General features: G+C 41.7%; 1 protein-coding gene across 3 annotated transcripts in view; it reads left to right on the forward strand.

The window, feature by feature from the left end:
• Positions 1-16,822, forward strand: part of KDM4C (lysine demethylase 4C) — a 463,532-nt gene that overhangs the window by 324,743 nt on the left and 121,967 nt on the right. For all 3 annotated transcript variants that reach the window (XM_067553078.1, XM_067553081.1, XM_067553079.1), the window contains exons 14-15: positions 5,927-6,140; positions 7,429-7,505. In XM_067553078.1, coding sequence (XP_067409179.1) covers positions 5,927-6,140; positions 7,429-7,505 — 291 coding nt within the window. The remainder of the gene's footprint in view (positions 1-5,926; positions 6,141-7,428; positions 7,506-16,822) is intronic.

The raw sequence follows: 16,822 nt of genomic DNA on the forward strand, positions 1-16,822 counted from the left end.
CACGAGCTCGAAGAAAGAGCATTGTCAGATGCTTTTCTCTTTCCATGATCAGGGCAGCTGTTGTACGCCTTTCCACCCATTTTGCTGATTCACAGGATCCTGCTAAAAATCAAGAGGGACAAGGCAAATGTCATCCTCATAGCACCCACATGGCCTCAGCAGCATTGGTTCACAATGCTACAGGAGCTGCCAGTTGCCCCAGAGTTGCCGCGTTGGCACAATCTCCTCTCCCAGGATTGGGGGCAACTCCTGCACCTGGAATCTCTTAATTTGATGGCATGGAGACTGAGTGGCTGAGCCCAGAGGAGCAGGCTTTTTCATCTCAGGTGTAGACGATATTAATGGGGAGCAGGAAACCTTCTACCAGGGCATCATATTTAGCCAAATGGAAGAGTTTACTTGCTGGGCTACATCCCAGTGAGTTGCGCCCCAACAGGCATCGATCCAGATGGTGTTGGACTACCTGCTGCACCTTAAACTTCAAGGCCTGGCTACTGCCTCACTGAAGGTGCACCTAGAAGCTATTTTAGCCTTCCACCCACCGATTCAAGGGAAGTCATTTTTCTCCCATGCCATGGCAGGTATGTTCCTGAAGAGTATAGAGAGATTTTACCCCCAGGTTAAGGATCCGTTACCTCACTGGGATCTGAATTTAGTTCTCTCCAGGCTCACGGGGGGCCCGTTTGAGCCCTGGGCAACCTGTCCCCTCTTTTTGCTGTCCTGGGAGGTGGCCTTTCTAGTTGCCATACCTCAGCCAGGAGGGTATCTGAAATTAGGGCACTTACCTTAGAGCCATCTTACACAATCTTTTATAAGGACAAGGTCCAACTGAGGCCCCACATGGCCTCTTGCCCAAAGTGGTGTCCCAATTTCATTTCAATCAAGATATTTTCCCGTCAGTTTTCTTTCCAAAGCCTCATGCTTCGGAGGAGGAATGGAGGTGGCACATGCTGGACATGTGAAGAGCCCTGGCATTCTACAATGAGAGAACAAAACTGTTCCGTAAGTCCATGCAGCTTTTCATGGCGATAGCTGACAGAATGAAGGGCCTACCTGTCTCAGCGGATCTTCTCTTGGATAACCTCCTGCATTAGGTTCTGTTATGTTCCTCTTCCGGGAAGCGCCAGAGCCATTCAACCAGGGCACAGGCCTCATCTGCAGCGTTCGTGGCTCAAGACATATGTAAAGCTCAACCTGGTCATCTGTGCTCACCTTTACATCCTACTACGCCATCATTCAGCAGGTGCAGGACGATGCCAGCTTCAGCAGGTTAGGGTGCTCCGAACCGCTCATCTGTGAACTCCGATCCCATTGCCAAGGTTCTGCTTGTGAGTCACCTAGAATGGAATCAACATGAGCAAGCATTCAAAGAAGAAAAGACGATTACTCACCTTGTAACTGTTGTTCTTCGAGATGTGTTGCTCATGTCCATTCTATGATCCGCCTCCCATTCCCGCTTTCAGAGTTGACGGCAAGAAGGAACTGAGGGGGCGTAGGACTGGTGGCGCCTAATATTCTGTGGCATGTGCGCGTGACTCCAGGGGGCACTGAAGCTGGCCCTACGGGTACTGCTAAAGGGAAAAAAGTTCCAATAACTGTGCATGGAGGCATGCACACACCTAGAATGGAATGGACATGAGCAACACATCTTGAAGAACAACAGTTACAAAGTGAGTAACCGTCTTTTCCTTAAGATCCATACACAGCCAAAATCCCTCTCCTTTTTCTCTACAGTTACTAAGGCGTGAACCCAATCTGTTGGTTCTTTTATTCTCTGAATGATACCATTTCCTGTCATGTTTTGCAGCTCTTCTTCTAGCCTCCTTCTTAAGGCTTGTGGAACTTTTTGTGTAGCATGTACCACAGGTTCTGCATCGTCTGTTAATGGTATCTTGCATATTACTGGGAGGCACCTATTTTCTATGGCTACATCTTTACACGATGCTATGAATACTTTCATATCTGAGTGTAAGTTGTCGTTCTGTCTCTCTATGGCATACATCGACTTATGAAACCAACCAGCTCACACCTGTGTAGATCCAAGGCTGGTTGCTTGCCTCTGTCACAAGTTCCTATCCACAAACTCTTTTTTTTACTGTGTTCCCCTTGTATTTAAGTGTCAGCATGCACTTTCCCAACACTGAAATTTTTTCCCCATTATAGTCTTTCACTGACACTTTTTATTCTTCCACACTTATGTGCTCCTTACATTTCTTCCTATTTTGTTATTACATTAACTTGTGCCCCACTATCTCTTGTGTCACATAAGTGCCATTTGTGTATGACAAAAGGTGGCTCCTCTGTGAGTGCCTTCTTACAGCAGGCTGCAGCATAGGAGCACCTGCCTCAGTTTCCCCTCTGAGGTAAACCAGGGACTCTGTGCCAGGCTCTCTTGCCTCAATAATACCCCTTCTTGGGGCTGGTTTTTAATAGAACGTACTGAAAATAGTTTGCAAAAAAGTTACAAAATATAGTCCATTTATCACCCACTGCAAGTAGCCATTAAAATCCCAAGACATCTTGTCCCTCAACACCCTGCATACCACATACTAGCACCTTCTGCCACACTTGCACTCTTTGTCAGTCCTCCTCCATCCCTTGTTGCCAGGACAGCCACCTTCTAGCCACCTTCTAGCTGGCATGCAATCCTGCTCTTCCTTCCCACAGCCTCTTTGCTGCGAGAGCTTCCTCACCAGGAGAGCATCCCTCACTCCCCCAGCTCCATTAGCTTTCTCACTGTTCCCCTGGGTCCAGATTTGTGGTGCAGAGACATCAGTGGGTCTAGCTCTCCATGATGGAGATTTCCGCAGGTAACCCCTTCCAATGGTCCCTTGCCTTCAGCTTTCTCTGGCTCTAGGCTTTGGCTCTCTGGCTTAGAGCCAGCAGGCACCTCTCCCTGCCACTCTTCCTACCTTCAGCCCTTTCCAGACCTCTGGCCCTGGCTCTCTAGCTTGGGGAGCTCAGCCAGCAAACCCCTCTTGCTGCTCTTCTTGCCTTCAGCCTTGCCCCAGAAAACATCTTCTGGCTCTGGCAACTTTCATCTCATGCGGATTTCCTTCTTCCAGGCAGCCCTGACTCATCAGATCTCTCTCACTGAGTCTCTCTGGTCCTTTATAGCTCCTAGGTTCTGCTCCATCCACTTAATAGGCCAAAAGGAAGCACCTTTTCTGACTTAGGTGAGCTGGACTGACTTTATTCACTGGAACCAGCCACCCTGTGACAGTGCATATTTTAATTAACCAATATGTTGCATTTTCATCCTCCTCCTTTGTAAAAACAGCTCTTCCTCTTTGTTTGAAGAATCCATTTTTGCACTTAATACATGCACTTGCTTGCTTTCTCTGCACATTTTAGTGTGATGGTTGGATTGATTACAGTTTCTACCTATTTGGCCAAAACCTGGGCATTTCCTATACTCTTGTTGGTTGCCACATCACTAGTGTGTTTCCTGCTTTCCATTTTTTGTCCCTGGTCAGTTTAATTTCTGTGAACTGGTTTAATTATAGTACTCAGTCATGTACTCTGTGCCTTTCTCTAGGCTTTTTATTTGTGTTTCTGTTTGTTTTTCTGCTTGGCATATACATATTGCCCTTTCTAGTGTCAAATCCATGTCCTTGCTTACAGACTTCTTTATTGTTACACCCCAGGACATTCTGGTCTTTAATGAGAGTCTTAATATTCCATATTTACAGGACTGACTTTTTAGTTTTAAGTCTGTGACAAACTCCTTTATTGTTTCCTTTTCATTGTGTGTTCTCATCCTAAATATTTCTCTCTTATAATTAACTTTTTTTTTTTTTTTTTTTTTTTGAGACACAATGATCTTGAAACATTTTAATTATTTCTGAACATTTCCTCTCTTTCCCCACCACCATTTGTATGGAATGCATTGTATACATTTAAGGCTTCAGTGCCTGCTACTGTTAATCTTTTGCTCATCCTCCAGTTTATTTGCCCCAATGGCTTTCATATGCAGCTCAGCTTGCTACTTGAACTTTTTACAGGCCTATTAAGCATTTCCCCTGATTCTCGGTGTTGGTGAGGGAGTTATGTGCAATTACACAGATTCTACAGCAGCCACTGAATCTTACTGAGTTACGCTGTGCCTTCCACTCCTGGTACCATGTATTATCTCACTGACAAGGAGACTGGTATTACAATAAACCCTTTATTATGAACAGGAGTATGTTTACCGATGAGCTAGCCCTTGACTGCCCCGTCCTGGGCATTCTTATTTCTGCCCCAGTGCGACGTGTCTCAGGAAACCAAAGGCTGCTTCTACAGTGTGCAGGAAGTACAGCAGCTCTATATTTCCTAGAGGACTTACTCTACAGCACACCCTCCTGTCTATCACAGGCCACTAGCACCACCCAGCCACCTCACACACACAGTGCACATTGGCTCTGTCACACTGAATGCTTGCAACTTGCTACAATATTAAAGCTGAATCCTGTCCATTTTAAAAATATTTTAAATATTTTAAAAATAATGTGCTCGAAGTGGGACACATATAAGTTCAGTACATCTCTTCATATTTCAGACAATAACTCTTACAAGGTTTTAGTCCTGGCTTTGAGATCACTGCTTTGGTGCCCTTTCCAAATGAAGTGAAATTGTCTTTAAAGAATGAAGCATTAGGCAGATGCAAAGGATTTTATTGACTGCTGTGTTTGTTTTAAGTATTGGGGTTTTACTTTTCCGTAAATGAATGGATCCTATGTAGAAGTGAGACAAACAGTACCAAGTACAAATCATGCTAATCTTTAGCACAATAAAAAGAAAAATAGTGCTTGCTATCGTCTCGTCCATTCCCACTTCTAGTGAAGCTGCAAGCAAGAAATTATATTTACAGCTGTGTATCATAACAAATATAAAAGCCTACTTGAGTCAGGCCATTCTTAACAGTTTTATGAATTAATATAATCTTGAGAGAAGTAAGGGCAGTCGAAAATAGCGGTAGTTTACTGGGTTTAACAAGCTCCAGAAGGCTGTAGATGTTGGCTGCTCAGCAGACTGACCCATAGTATAGCAGAGAAAGGTCTGTTGGTTTAGGAATGGCAAGCCTTTTCTAGCCCAGAAACTCTGCAGTTCAGTGGCTGGAAACTGTAGAGCTTCTCATGGAGAAGAGAAATCAACACCTCAGATGCTCCCCAGACCTATGTATACTAAACCTGAGCCATCACTCCCACCACCACTGCACAGGCTATAGTATTTCTGGCAGCCCTTGAACTGGAGTAATTCCTTTGTATGAGCACTGGTAAGAAGAGGGGTAAAATAGTCCCTGTACCACATGCGAGTCGGGGAATAGGTCATGAAGTGAGGTGGTCATTTTGGTTTCCCCATGCTGCTGGCCTGGAGATTCTCCCCCTGGTTCCTCCTGCTGCCAGTGAGGGAGCTCCTCCCCCTGGACATTTAGTGGCAGGACTCCCTTCTTCCCAGCCCTGCAGGTTTTATGTGGCAAAGAAAGGGATACATTGCTACTTTCTATCTGGCTGTGCAGAGAGAAGCTGCTTTATTGAATTATCTTACCTGGCCAACAGGAAAAGAACCTAATACACTCATATTAAAAGGGCACACTAACCTACTCCTGGAGTTTGAGATGCAGCAGCTTCATTGTTGAATATGAGCTGGATTGGGCCTAGAGGACTCAAAATGATAGTGATAGCATTGGTACAATAAAGTGAGCACAGTTGCAGCAGCTCTAACTTTCAGACTGCCTGAGTGTTACTTTTAATCTAGCCAAAATAGTAAAGTAACTAAAAAAAATGGTAGTGATGAATGCTTGGGAAGCAGCTAATTTTCTTGTGAAACTGTTATACTGTTAGTGTAAGAACTAAAGAGAAAAGGTATGTATACCCAAATCAAAATAACAAATTAATAAGCCTTTTATGTATTTTAGTTAAATATAAATATTGTGTATTTCCAGCCAGACAACCATAATGAAGAAAATTATACTTGCTGGGAAACAAAATCAGATGAAACATTTACGGCTGGTGAAAAGACTAAACCACTGATTCCAGAGATGTGTTTTATTTATAGCGAAGAAAACACTGAAAACTACCCATCAAATGCTTTTATTGAAGAGGATGGAACAAGTCTTCTAATTTCCTGTGCAAAGTGTTTTGTACAGGTTCATGCAAGTAAATAAACTAATCACTCAATTTAAAGAAACTGTGATTTATAATTTTACCTTATTTGCTTTATTATGGTTTGTGAGTAGCAAGCCACATATACTGAGTGTATTCAGAATAGTTTTTTAGTTAGCACTTAGAACAGTTAGGGTAAAGCTTTATATTAGAACATCAAATATTCTGGGAATTATTACCTTTTTCTGCAAAAATAGCAAATAACATATTAGTACATATTAGTCTACATCTGAATGGAACAGACAAGACTTTATAAGTACAATTTCATTCTTATCTGCTGGTATCACTCAAACTTAGTGTAATAAAATACCTGTGCTCCCATATCACCTTCTGCTGTGCTCCCACCAGGTTTCAAAAGTCAAGGCCAGGTCAGTACTTAGATGGGAGTCCTCCAAGGAATACTTTGATTATTAAGTAGATGGTACCCTCCTTCTAAGTGAGTATTGAACGAATGCCCCACATAAAATGAGGGGAGCTGTGATGCTAGAGGTGCCGTCTTTCAGTTGAGAAGTAAAACCAAGGTCCCTGACTGCCAGTGAACAATAATTGTCCCATAGAAATTTTATTAACTATAGGGATAGTAGCCTCAGTGTTCTGGTCAGGTGTATTAGCTGTAGTGCCCAGTCTTTCTCCAGTTACTAATGTGTGCCTACCAACAATTCCTGTATCAGTTCCTTTCTGTAAAACTCACCCTGGACTTTTGTTAGAATAACATGTTCTCTTTCTATTCTAGACTGTTGTGTAGTGTTGTGGTGCCATGTTAAATAGTGAGGTTGAAGCCCAGGCCCCATTGAAGTCAATAGAAGTTTGGCTATTGACTTCATTGGGGCCATAATTTCACCCCTAATATATTCTTCTTCTCAGAAGTGTCAGGTGGAGCAATTTCCTACAGTACCTCAGAGAGGTGCTGGGACTTAGTTAACGTTGGTATAGCACTGTGTGTCATATGTAAGTGTCATATAGTTGCAAAGATTTAGTGTTACTTCATTTATCTGAATCTTAATTTTTATCATATGGGAAAATATGGTGCCTACTACTGGACTAGCAGAAACTAATAAAATTCCTAGTTCTCAGAGTTGAGAACTAGTTGAATTGCTACCTGTGTATCCCGTAAGTTGGCTATGCAATAGCATTAAACTTAACCTGGGGAAGGGGATCATTATTTAGTAATTTTGGTCACAAGGTATATATTATTCTAGTGTATGTCCATAGCTGAATTGCTTGGAGCTATAGACACCTAGAAGGGCAGAATATATAAATCAACCGCACTCTCTTATTATAGGTTGTTACGGTGTTCCTTCCCATGAAATCCTTGATGGATGGCTGTGTTCTCGATGCAAAAAAGGAGCCTGGACAGCTGTAAGTTGCATAGTTTATTTAGTTATCCTACTCCCTGTGGATCAACAAAAAAAGCACACAAGTTATTCTATAACGAATGCAGCATATAGGTCTGGGTTCTTCTAAACATACCACTTATTGCTGGTGAAGTTGTTTTGTTTTTTGTTGTGTTCTTTAACAATGTCATTAGATTTAAGTGTAAAGTTTCACTGTTTTGAGAGAGAGAACTTTGAAGAATTTTACATTGTCAAGAAAATTGCTAGCAGGTAGATTATATTGATTGTAGAATCTTGTCCAAGAAAGCAACCCAAACTTTGACTGCACAGCAGAGGGAAAAAGAAGAAATGAAACATACTCTAAATATTTTAGTCCTTGAGAATGTATGCATGGGCAGCTGGGGAGCAGAAGAAGGGAAAGCTGAATAATAAATTATAAGCAAGTATGAAATTGTACTTTCAGAACATTTATGGAATTACACCGGTGGACAGTCATAAACAATTTTACATCCAAAGCCATATATGCATATTGTATAATAAAAAAAAACAACAACAACACAATGGCTAAATGTTATTGGAAATAGAAAGATCCTGTCCTTTCAGGAAAATTGCATTTTCATAATCCATTTTCAAGAGTAGTATTTGATAAAGTGTAAACAAAAATAAATTTTGGTTAAAAATAGGCTATTTTAAAAAATAATTAAAAAATCTACAGAATGAATGCAGGGTGGTGTAATAGAGAGAGCACTGGACTGGGTTTCAGGACACACTGTTCTCAGCTCTGCCACTGGCCAACTGGTTGACCTTGGGCAAGTCACTTCCCTTCTTTGTGCCTCAGTTTCTCTATCTGGAAAATGGTGATAATGATACCGATCTTCTTTGTAAAGTGCTTTGAGATCTACTGATGAAAAGTGAAGAGCAAGGTCTTTATTATTATTATTATTATTATTATTATGGTGATGCCTCAACAAGAGATGCACCGCTCTGAGAAATATTATCCCTGCATCATTTATCTTAGAGACTGTTTTCCCCTCACTATATCTTGCCATGGTGGTTGTGGTCAGTTAGGCCACTGCAGTTGTATGTTCTTTTGTATTAATTCAGTGTAGGGCTGAAGTTAAGGTATTTTCAGTAGCAAGCCCTATGCTCTGAAATTAACTCCTGGTGCAGTTCTGTCAGATCACAAATCCTATTGTAGGGTGCAGTACAAGACACATCTCTAAGTTTAGGCTTTCCCTCAGTAATACCTATTGGATTCTCTAAGGCAGCTGGTCTCCTGGCTGGTTATCCCTTATCTGACTCTGTTAAGAAAACTTACTGTCATTTGCCTTAGAAAAGTGAGTAATAAGAATCATATGGTGAAATTTTCAGATACTTTGAAGAAGACACAAGTGTCCATCCTACTGTAAAATGTGACTTCACTCACTGTGGTGGGTAGCTTCCTGCCCCAGTCAAGAAGGAGTTAAAGAGCTCCTCTAAATTCAGTCAGCTCCAATCCCCTGCTCCCATAATTCTTGTCAGTCCCAGAGGTCCATCAAAGGGAGGATCCCAGATCAGGCTGGATGACATTCAGGCGGTGCACAATGCTCTTTAGACCTAGGGAGTTGTCAAGTGGGGAAACTTTTGAGATCACCAACCACCTTCACCCTCTGAGTAGTAGGCATAGCATGCAGATTTACTAAGCTGAGTGGAACAAGAAGGGAAATAATGATTTAAAACTGAAAAAATACTGTCTGATTTATAAGTATGTAGTTCAGTGTTTGCTCAGAGCATAGCTATTAAAATGTGTACCGAATCCATTTCTATTTCTGTAATATGTTTTCATGTTTCTCTTTTGCTGGTTCACAGAAAAACTTGTTCAAGGTTCTTTATCAAACAATCAGGCATTTCAGTACTTTTGAAACTGCTTTTGTAACTGTTCTTCCTGAGTCATGGGTGGGTGGGGGGAAAAGCAAAAGTCAGTCCTAGCAGGGTGTGCAGTTGTTATTGTTTGACTGATAATTATTATTAAGAGAGGAAGAGTGACATTGAATCCATCTGTGTTGGACTACTGCCCACAAAAAAAAACTGCCCATATCAACTAAAAAAATAAAAAGATGAAATAATATTAAATGATTCATTTGTGTAGTTCTTGAAAGTGAAACTGTATTCATACTTAGCTGCTTGATTGAGAACAAATGCCTTATTAATCTTAAATACTTCAGCCAGAGAACGCTAGTAAAGTCAGGAAGAATAATGACCGACATTTCAGGGAATGCAGCATATCATACCACGTGCAAGAATGCTGTCCCCCATTAGGCACTCTGCACAAACATACATACCTTTTCTTTAAAAAGAAATTGAGGAAGGAGAAAATGGGGGAGGTGAAAGGAAAGAAATATGTACATAGGTACTTAGGGCTGGTCTACGATACAGATGTTTGTTGACCAAAGTCAGCTTTTTGCTCCAAAACAGTGCTGGTGTAGATACTACAATCCCCCTCTGCTGACCCAACTCCCCATATTTTGCTACAGAATAAAACCACCTTGTCAAGAGGCATAGAGCTTTTTCCGCCAAACTTTTAGGGACAAAGTGTCAGTGTAGACATCGTGCTTGGTTGTGTCGTGATACATGGCCTCCAGGTAATGTCCAACAATCCCCCATCCTGACTTCTGTGGCCATCAGTTTGAATTCCACTGCCCTGCAGTAATCTGTCCCTCCCCCTTGAAAGTCCTGAGAATTTTTGAAATTCCACTTTCTGCTTGGTCAGCATGGAGAGATCACATTGCATCTTCCCAGCTTTCCATGGTGGCTCCATGCACCAAATGCTCTCCTGCTTGGAGCACATGGGAACTTCTGGATCTGATCAACATTTGGGGATAGGAGGGTATGCAGTCCCAGTTCCACTCCAGCCAAAGGAGCTATTATATCTATGGTCAGATTTCTCGTGCCATGGTGGAGAATGGCTATGAATAGGACATACTGCAGTGCTGTGTGAAAATCAAGGAGGGGCAGCAAGGGTACCAAAAAGCTAGGGAGTCAAACTGTCACTTTGGTGCAGAGCCAAAGGCCTGCCGCTTCTATAAGGAGCTGGAAGCATCTGTGGTAGTGACCCCACCTTCACCACCAAGAGACCCGTGGATACCTCCACAGACCCGGAGACAGCAGAAACCAGACTCAACCCCAATGAAGAAGTCATGGACGAGGAGGTCTAGTTGGAAGACCGTGCAGAGCAGGGGACTGAGTCATTTGATGATGTGGGGAGTCAGGACTTCTTCTCTATCCCCGAGGGTTGGAGCCAGTCCCAGCCCTCCAGCTCTCGCATGCAGGATGCAGTAGAGGGGAGCTCTGGTAAGTGATTTCTTTGAGCAGATGCTGTTCAGTTACATGAGGTACAGCTGTCCTTTGCTTTGTTGTATTATACATCTGGTTGAAGGGATAGAAATGCACAAGAGTAGCTGAAGAGTTTGAAGCTGCTTGCATGGAGGAGATGGACCCTAGCATCCCTGCTTACTCTCAGGAGCAAGATACTGGCTTCTGTGGCCCCCGCCTGTGGAAAATGGTGGCATAATTTGAAATTTTGTCCCTATCTTCCTGCATCAATACCCCAAACAACCTCCCAGAACCTTTTCCCCAGCTTGAGTGCCAGCTCCCCCGGCACAACTCACCATGCCCTGGTTGATCGTCCAGCTGTGCACTTGCCGGGGGACAGTGAAAAAGAGGTGTATTTTACAGTAATGAATCAATGCTGTTATTGCAATCATAATCATGCATCTGTTTATTGTGCTTCTACAGATGAGCCCTTGAGGGGAACCCCTACACACCTGTCAAGCACCTGTGGCCGATAAGAAAATGGCCACAGAGTAGCAAGGAGGAGATGTTCCAAGAACTCTTCCAGTCCTCTCAGATGGAAAAAGAGAAAAAATTACATGGAGACAGAGTGACCAAAAATAAAAAATTGATAGGCAGGAAAGGAGGAAAAACAGGAATGAGTGATAGCATTCACGAGCACATTATAAAAGTCATGGAGGAACAAACAGAACTGCTAAACCCCTTTAGAGCTGCTAAAGTCACTCATTGTGCTGAAAACTGAATTCATACATGCTCCTTTTCCCTTGCAGCCAATCCAGAACTGCTTTCCACCGACACATTCCTACCAAACTCCTGGTCTGTCTCAGTACTCTGTTCACTCCACCCTGTCAGACAGCTTCCAGAATGATAGCTGGACTTACACCCAGCTGTCATAGCTCACACTGCCCCTCACTGCTTTCTCCCCACCAGCCCAGCTTGTTGTGTGTATTGTGAATAATTATTATTTAATAAAGACATGCTCTGGGAAGGATAAACAATCTTTATTTGTCTTTTGCACATGCTGGTTGCAGCTTACATTGATACACAGTGCAAGCTGGCTAGCAGTCATAGCGTGGCACAGTGCTGTTTACAAAGACACCTTATTGGTGCTTATTGTCCAAATGGTCCCTCAAGGCCTCCTTGATTTGAATGGCCGCCCATTGTGTCCCTTCAGTAGACATCTGTAGTCAACCAGTAGACAATCAGACATCTGGTTGTTCATACGCAGCCACAAGGCAATCTGCCTCTACGCTCCACCCAGGGGGAAGCTTTTCACCCTTAGCTTCACAAATATTATGGAGCATACTGCAGACAGCTACCACCATGGGAATATTTTCCTCATTTAGCTCTAACCTGCCATAAAGGCATCGCTAGCGGGCCTTTAATCTGCCAAACACACATTCAACATTCATTCGGCATCTGCTCAACCTGTTATTGAAGTGCTCCTTGATCCTATCCAGATAACCTGTATACATCAAAAGGTTTCATGAGCCATGGCAGTTAGGGGTAGGTTGGATCTCTAAGGATCACTAGGGGCATTTCAACATCCCCCATTGGAATCTTTTGATCTGGAAAAAAGTCCCTGCTTTCAGCTTTCAGTACATACCAGTGTTCCTGAAGATGCGTGCGTCATGCACCTTCCCTGACCAACCCAAGTTGATGTCAGTGAAACACCCAAGGTGATCTGCAAGCACTTGCAGTGCCATAGAGAAGTACCCTTTTTTATTGATGTATTCTGTTGCAAGATGGTCCTGGGCCAAAATTGGGATATGCATGCCATCTATTGCCCCTCTACAGTTAGGGAGTCCCATCGCTGGAAAGCCATCTGCTATTTCATGCAAATTTCCAAGACTCACATTCCTTTGTAGCAGAATGCAATTAATGGCTGGGCACACTTGTGATAACACGGAGCCAATGATGGACTTCTCAACTCCAAACTGATTAGTGACCGACTGGTAGTAGTTTGGAGTTGCCAGCTTCCACACGACGATCACCATGTGCTTCTCCATCGAGAGGAAAGCTCTCATTCTGGTGTTAATGCGCCACAGGGCAGGGGTGAGCTCCACACAGAGTTTCATGAAGATGGCTTTGCACATTAGAAAGTTCTTCAGCCACTGCGCATCATCCCAGAGCAGCATAATGATGTAATCTCACCACTCAGTGCTTGTTTCACACACCCAAAACAAGTGCTGCACCATGTATAGATGCTCTGTGAATGCAAACCGTAATCCAGCATTGTTTGTTTGCACAGCAGGTCAGGCATCTCAGATTTCTGTTCCGATTGGGAGCTCATGACCAGCCACAATGTGTTCAGAACACTGACAACAACAGTGGAGAGCAGTGGATCCACCTTCTGAACTCTTATAAGTGGCAGTTGGGGAGAAAACAATGCCTATCCTTTAGCAGTTTGCTAAGACAACCTCTTAAGTATTTTCCAGTCACTGGTTGAAGTCAGTAGAGGCATGGGAAAAGCGTGTGGACATACATATTTACCTGAAATGATCCATTCTGGTACCTCTGTTAAATAATGCTCATTTTCTAAGCTTACGTGAGTTCATTTTGTTTGTTTTTCAAAATTGAGGATCTTACAAACAAACAAACAAAAAAATAAATGATAGTAATAGGATATGCTCTTAGAATTAAATGATGATTCAATGTCAAGTTGACACCATTTAATTGTTCTGTATCATTTTTACCAGTCACAATGCACATAATATGATATTTATATATTTTTTTCTTTACAATGTATGTTTCGCACTGCAGAATGCATTTTTCCTAGTCTGTTTTTCTGTCAAATTTAAAAACGGGTTCTATATCGTATTAAAAACAGTTATCTCCCATCCCAAATGTAACTTTTTTTATGAAGCTGCTGATGTGAAGCTAATAAAAATCTATCATGTGCCACTCTTGCATTTTTACAGTTCTGTGACAAATTAATATTACCAAAAGTTTCTATGGTATGTAACTATTTAGAAGACAAGCATATGATGAGTAATAATTAGAACTGGGCAAATAATTTGCTTGATGAATTTAGCCCCTTTTTCTGCTTTCAGTATGTCCTTGGCAGATTACGATTTCCTTAGTTTCCTTTGTTGCTCATATTTATTCAGTGCAGTTTTTGAACTTAATGGACAGTTGTATAGTTTACTCTGAGTATTTGATACTTGAAATTTACCTGAGGTAGATACAGTTGATTGGTCACATATGTAATATTTTTTTTTCCCTGATTGAATAAATACAGTTCTTATAATCTGAGTTTGAAGACGTCGTTGGTGTTTTCACTGCCTCAGGAAGAGAGAGCAATTTAAGGAGAAGCAGCATGTGAAAAGGGCATAGTTTAGTTGTCAGTGAGAGTACTGTCAAATCTTTGTTTGGTTTGTTTATACGCCTCTGTGCCAAGGTTCTGCTGAAATGTTTAGGAATCCTGTTGCCTTGCTGTGTCAAGCAGACTCTTATCCCATATAAAATACTACTACTTCTGAAGAGAGTACTCAAGCATGTGAGTTTAAAAAACATTTTCTGTGAGCATTAGTGTCAATGAAACATGATAGCTGGAATGTTGGAAGAAGGTGAAAAAAGGTACTCAGATACAATCACATGATGTTCATTTTTAAATTTCAGATAATACTCACATGAATTTTTTTGTGATATTTACTGTGGCCTATTAATAATTAATATGCAGCTTTAATTAATAAATGACATATCGTTCCAGCAAACCTGAGCCACATCTTGGCTATAATTACAGGTATATATATATATATATATATATACACACACATCAGGTTTTCAGTACTGTTCCTTGTAGAAATAACAGCAAAGAAAAGAAAAAGGTGATGTACATGCTTAAGAATACCATATGGTGGTTACAAACCTTGCTATCCCACTGTAAACAAGAGTAATTGTACAATATCAAATTGAAGAGTACTGACAATATGGGTACCACAGGGGTGATTGGTATTGGCAATTATACTCTTTATTATCTTCATTAAGGATCTGGAAGATAAAGTAAGCTGTAGCTTCATGATGTTCACAAATCATATGAAACTAAGCAAGATTGCATGCTCACTAGAGGAGAGATTTTTAAAAACATATAGAATGTTCTAGCGATCTTTAAGTGGATGAGCAATTTAAAATGGTCTGAGATTTAATTTAGATAAATATAAAATAATAGGCTAGGGGAGAAATTAATATTCAGCAAAGTACAAAATGAGAGAAAGTTTCTTGTTTAAAGCAGTTATTTAGTGATTAATTTTGGGAGTGATAGTGGATAACAGATTGGACATGTTCTTCTCATACAATGCATGTGCAACAAAGACCATTGCTATCCTGAGATATGTATGTCTTCTGTAGGACATGGGCAACAGCTACTAGTGCATACATAATTTCACTAATATGTCTGTTGTCCATAGCACATGTAATTGTCCAAGCTCAGTGCTTCTCAGCACTTAAAAGATGTATTCCAGCTTTTACTTTAAATAATCACCTCCTTCCACCAAAAAACCCAACATTTTAATTGTCAGCAATATGGCTAAGATAGATGCATAGCACTTGCCATATCAAATCACACCAGATGGACATACCCCAATGTGAGTTCTGTATTGTGTTTCTTAGAGACACAGCATAGAACCCATAGCCGATGGGGAATAGGAGCTGAGATGACTTTAAACCACCTTTGCATCCTTCCAATTCTGGACTACTCCATGGCTCCCAGTGAAATTGAGACAACCTTGGGGGACAGTCTAAGTTATGACAGTCTCTCCCCAGCTGCCTATGGGTCACATCACTGCCCAGAGTCTCTGCAATGCTATGTGCTGTAGGGACCTCTTCCTCCCAGTATGCCCGCTATACCAGGGCTTGTCCTTGGAAGACAGCCGTTCCTGCTACCAGGAGTTAGTTTTTCCATACCCTTTACATCACTCTGACAGTTTATCTGGTGTGAAGGTGCTAGAGTGGAGGTGTGGGTCTCATCTTCTGTCTCTGACAGTAACAATGTTCCAGAGGAAGATGCAAGAAACCCTGTAGTAGATAACTATGAAATAAACAGCATCAGGGTGGTTTCTTACTAGCAACCTGACAGAGAGAAATGTCTATCAGGAAAAACTGAATTTTTCTCCTCTGCTGCTTGAATAATCTTTATTGTATTCATATGAAGTTTTCAGAAAATCTGAACCTTCCTAGATGCAATAGCAGAATATATTGTGGGTGGCCACTTTAGGCTCTTCCTTCTGACTACATCACTTGTCACAGGTGAGGGAAACTAAAGCAAGTTTATTCTCATCCCAGCATTAATTTTTAGAACAAAGTATGACCAACAGCAGTAGGGGAGTCTAAAGTAGGAGTGAAAATACTGATGGTTATTTTTCAGACAGAAAAAAAAAGCACTTCAAAATACCATTTAGCAAGAATGGAAGAAGAAATGTGCTATTGGTTAATGTTTGGGAACCACTGAACTGTCTTGAGGGGAGGAGGGGGGGAGATGTGTGAAAGTAAGTTCATGAAAATGAGCTTTTTGTCTCTCTCTTTCTCTCCTCAGTCTGGAGAGATTATTCTAACTCTTCCTTCTAGCTCTAACCCCTGCCAAACTGCTGCAGAACTGAGAATGAGTCATGGATGAGTTCCTTATGGAAATGCTGTAGTCTCTCTTCCCCTCTTATTGACAACCACAGAGGATGGGAAGATCATTGGCCTGATGGTCCTTTCCTCTTTCTGGGTAACAGATCATTTTGGATCTTCCCTTATGTGCTTCTTGGCCCATTCATATTCTCACTGTCACTTTGCTAAGGAGGAGGGAGAGGGTCAGTTTCCAACTGCCTCCCTTATTGTCATCTCCCAGTCAGCATTGCCACATATAATATTTAATAATAACACTTTGCACTATATAGTATTTTTATTGTAGATCTCCAAGCACTGTACAATGCTGGGTAAGCATCATTATTCCACATAATAGGGATGGGTAAATTGGAGTACAGAGAAGTTCAGTGATTTGCCCAAGCTGTCAAAATGAACCCCGGG

Source organism: Emydura macquarii, unplaced genomic scaffold (genome assembly GCF_026122565.2).
Source record: "Emydura macquarii macquarii isolate MOO-44397 ecotype Brisbane River unplaced genomic scaffold, CSIRO-AGI_Emac_v2 contig_1451, whole genome shotgun sequence".
Classification (NCBI taxonomy): domain Eukaryota; kingdom Metazoa; phylum Chordata; order Testudines; family Chelidae; genus Emydura; species Emydura macquarii.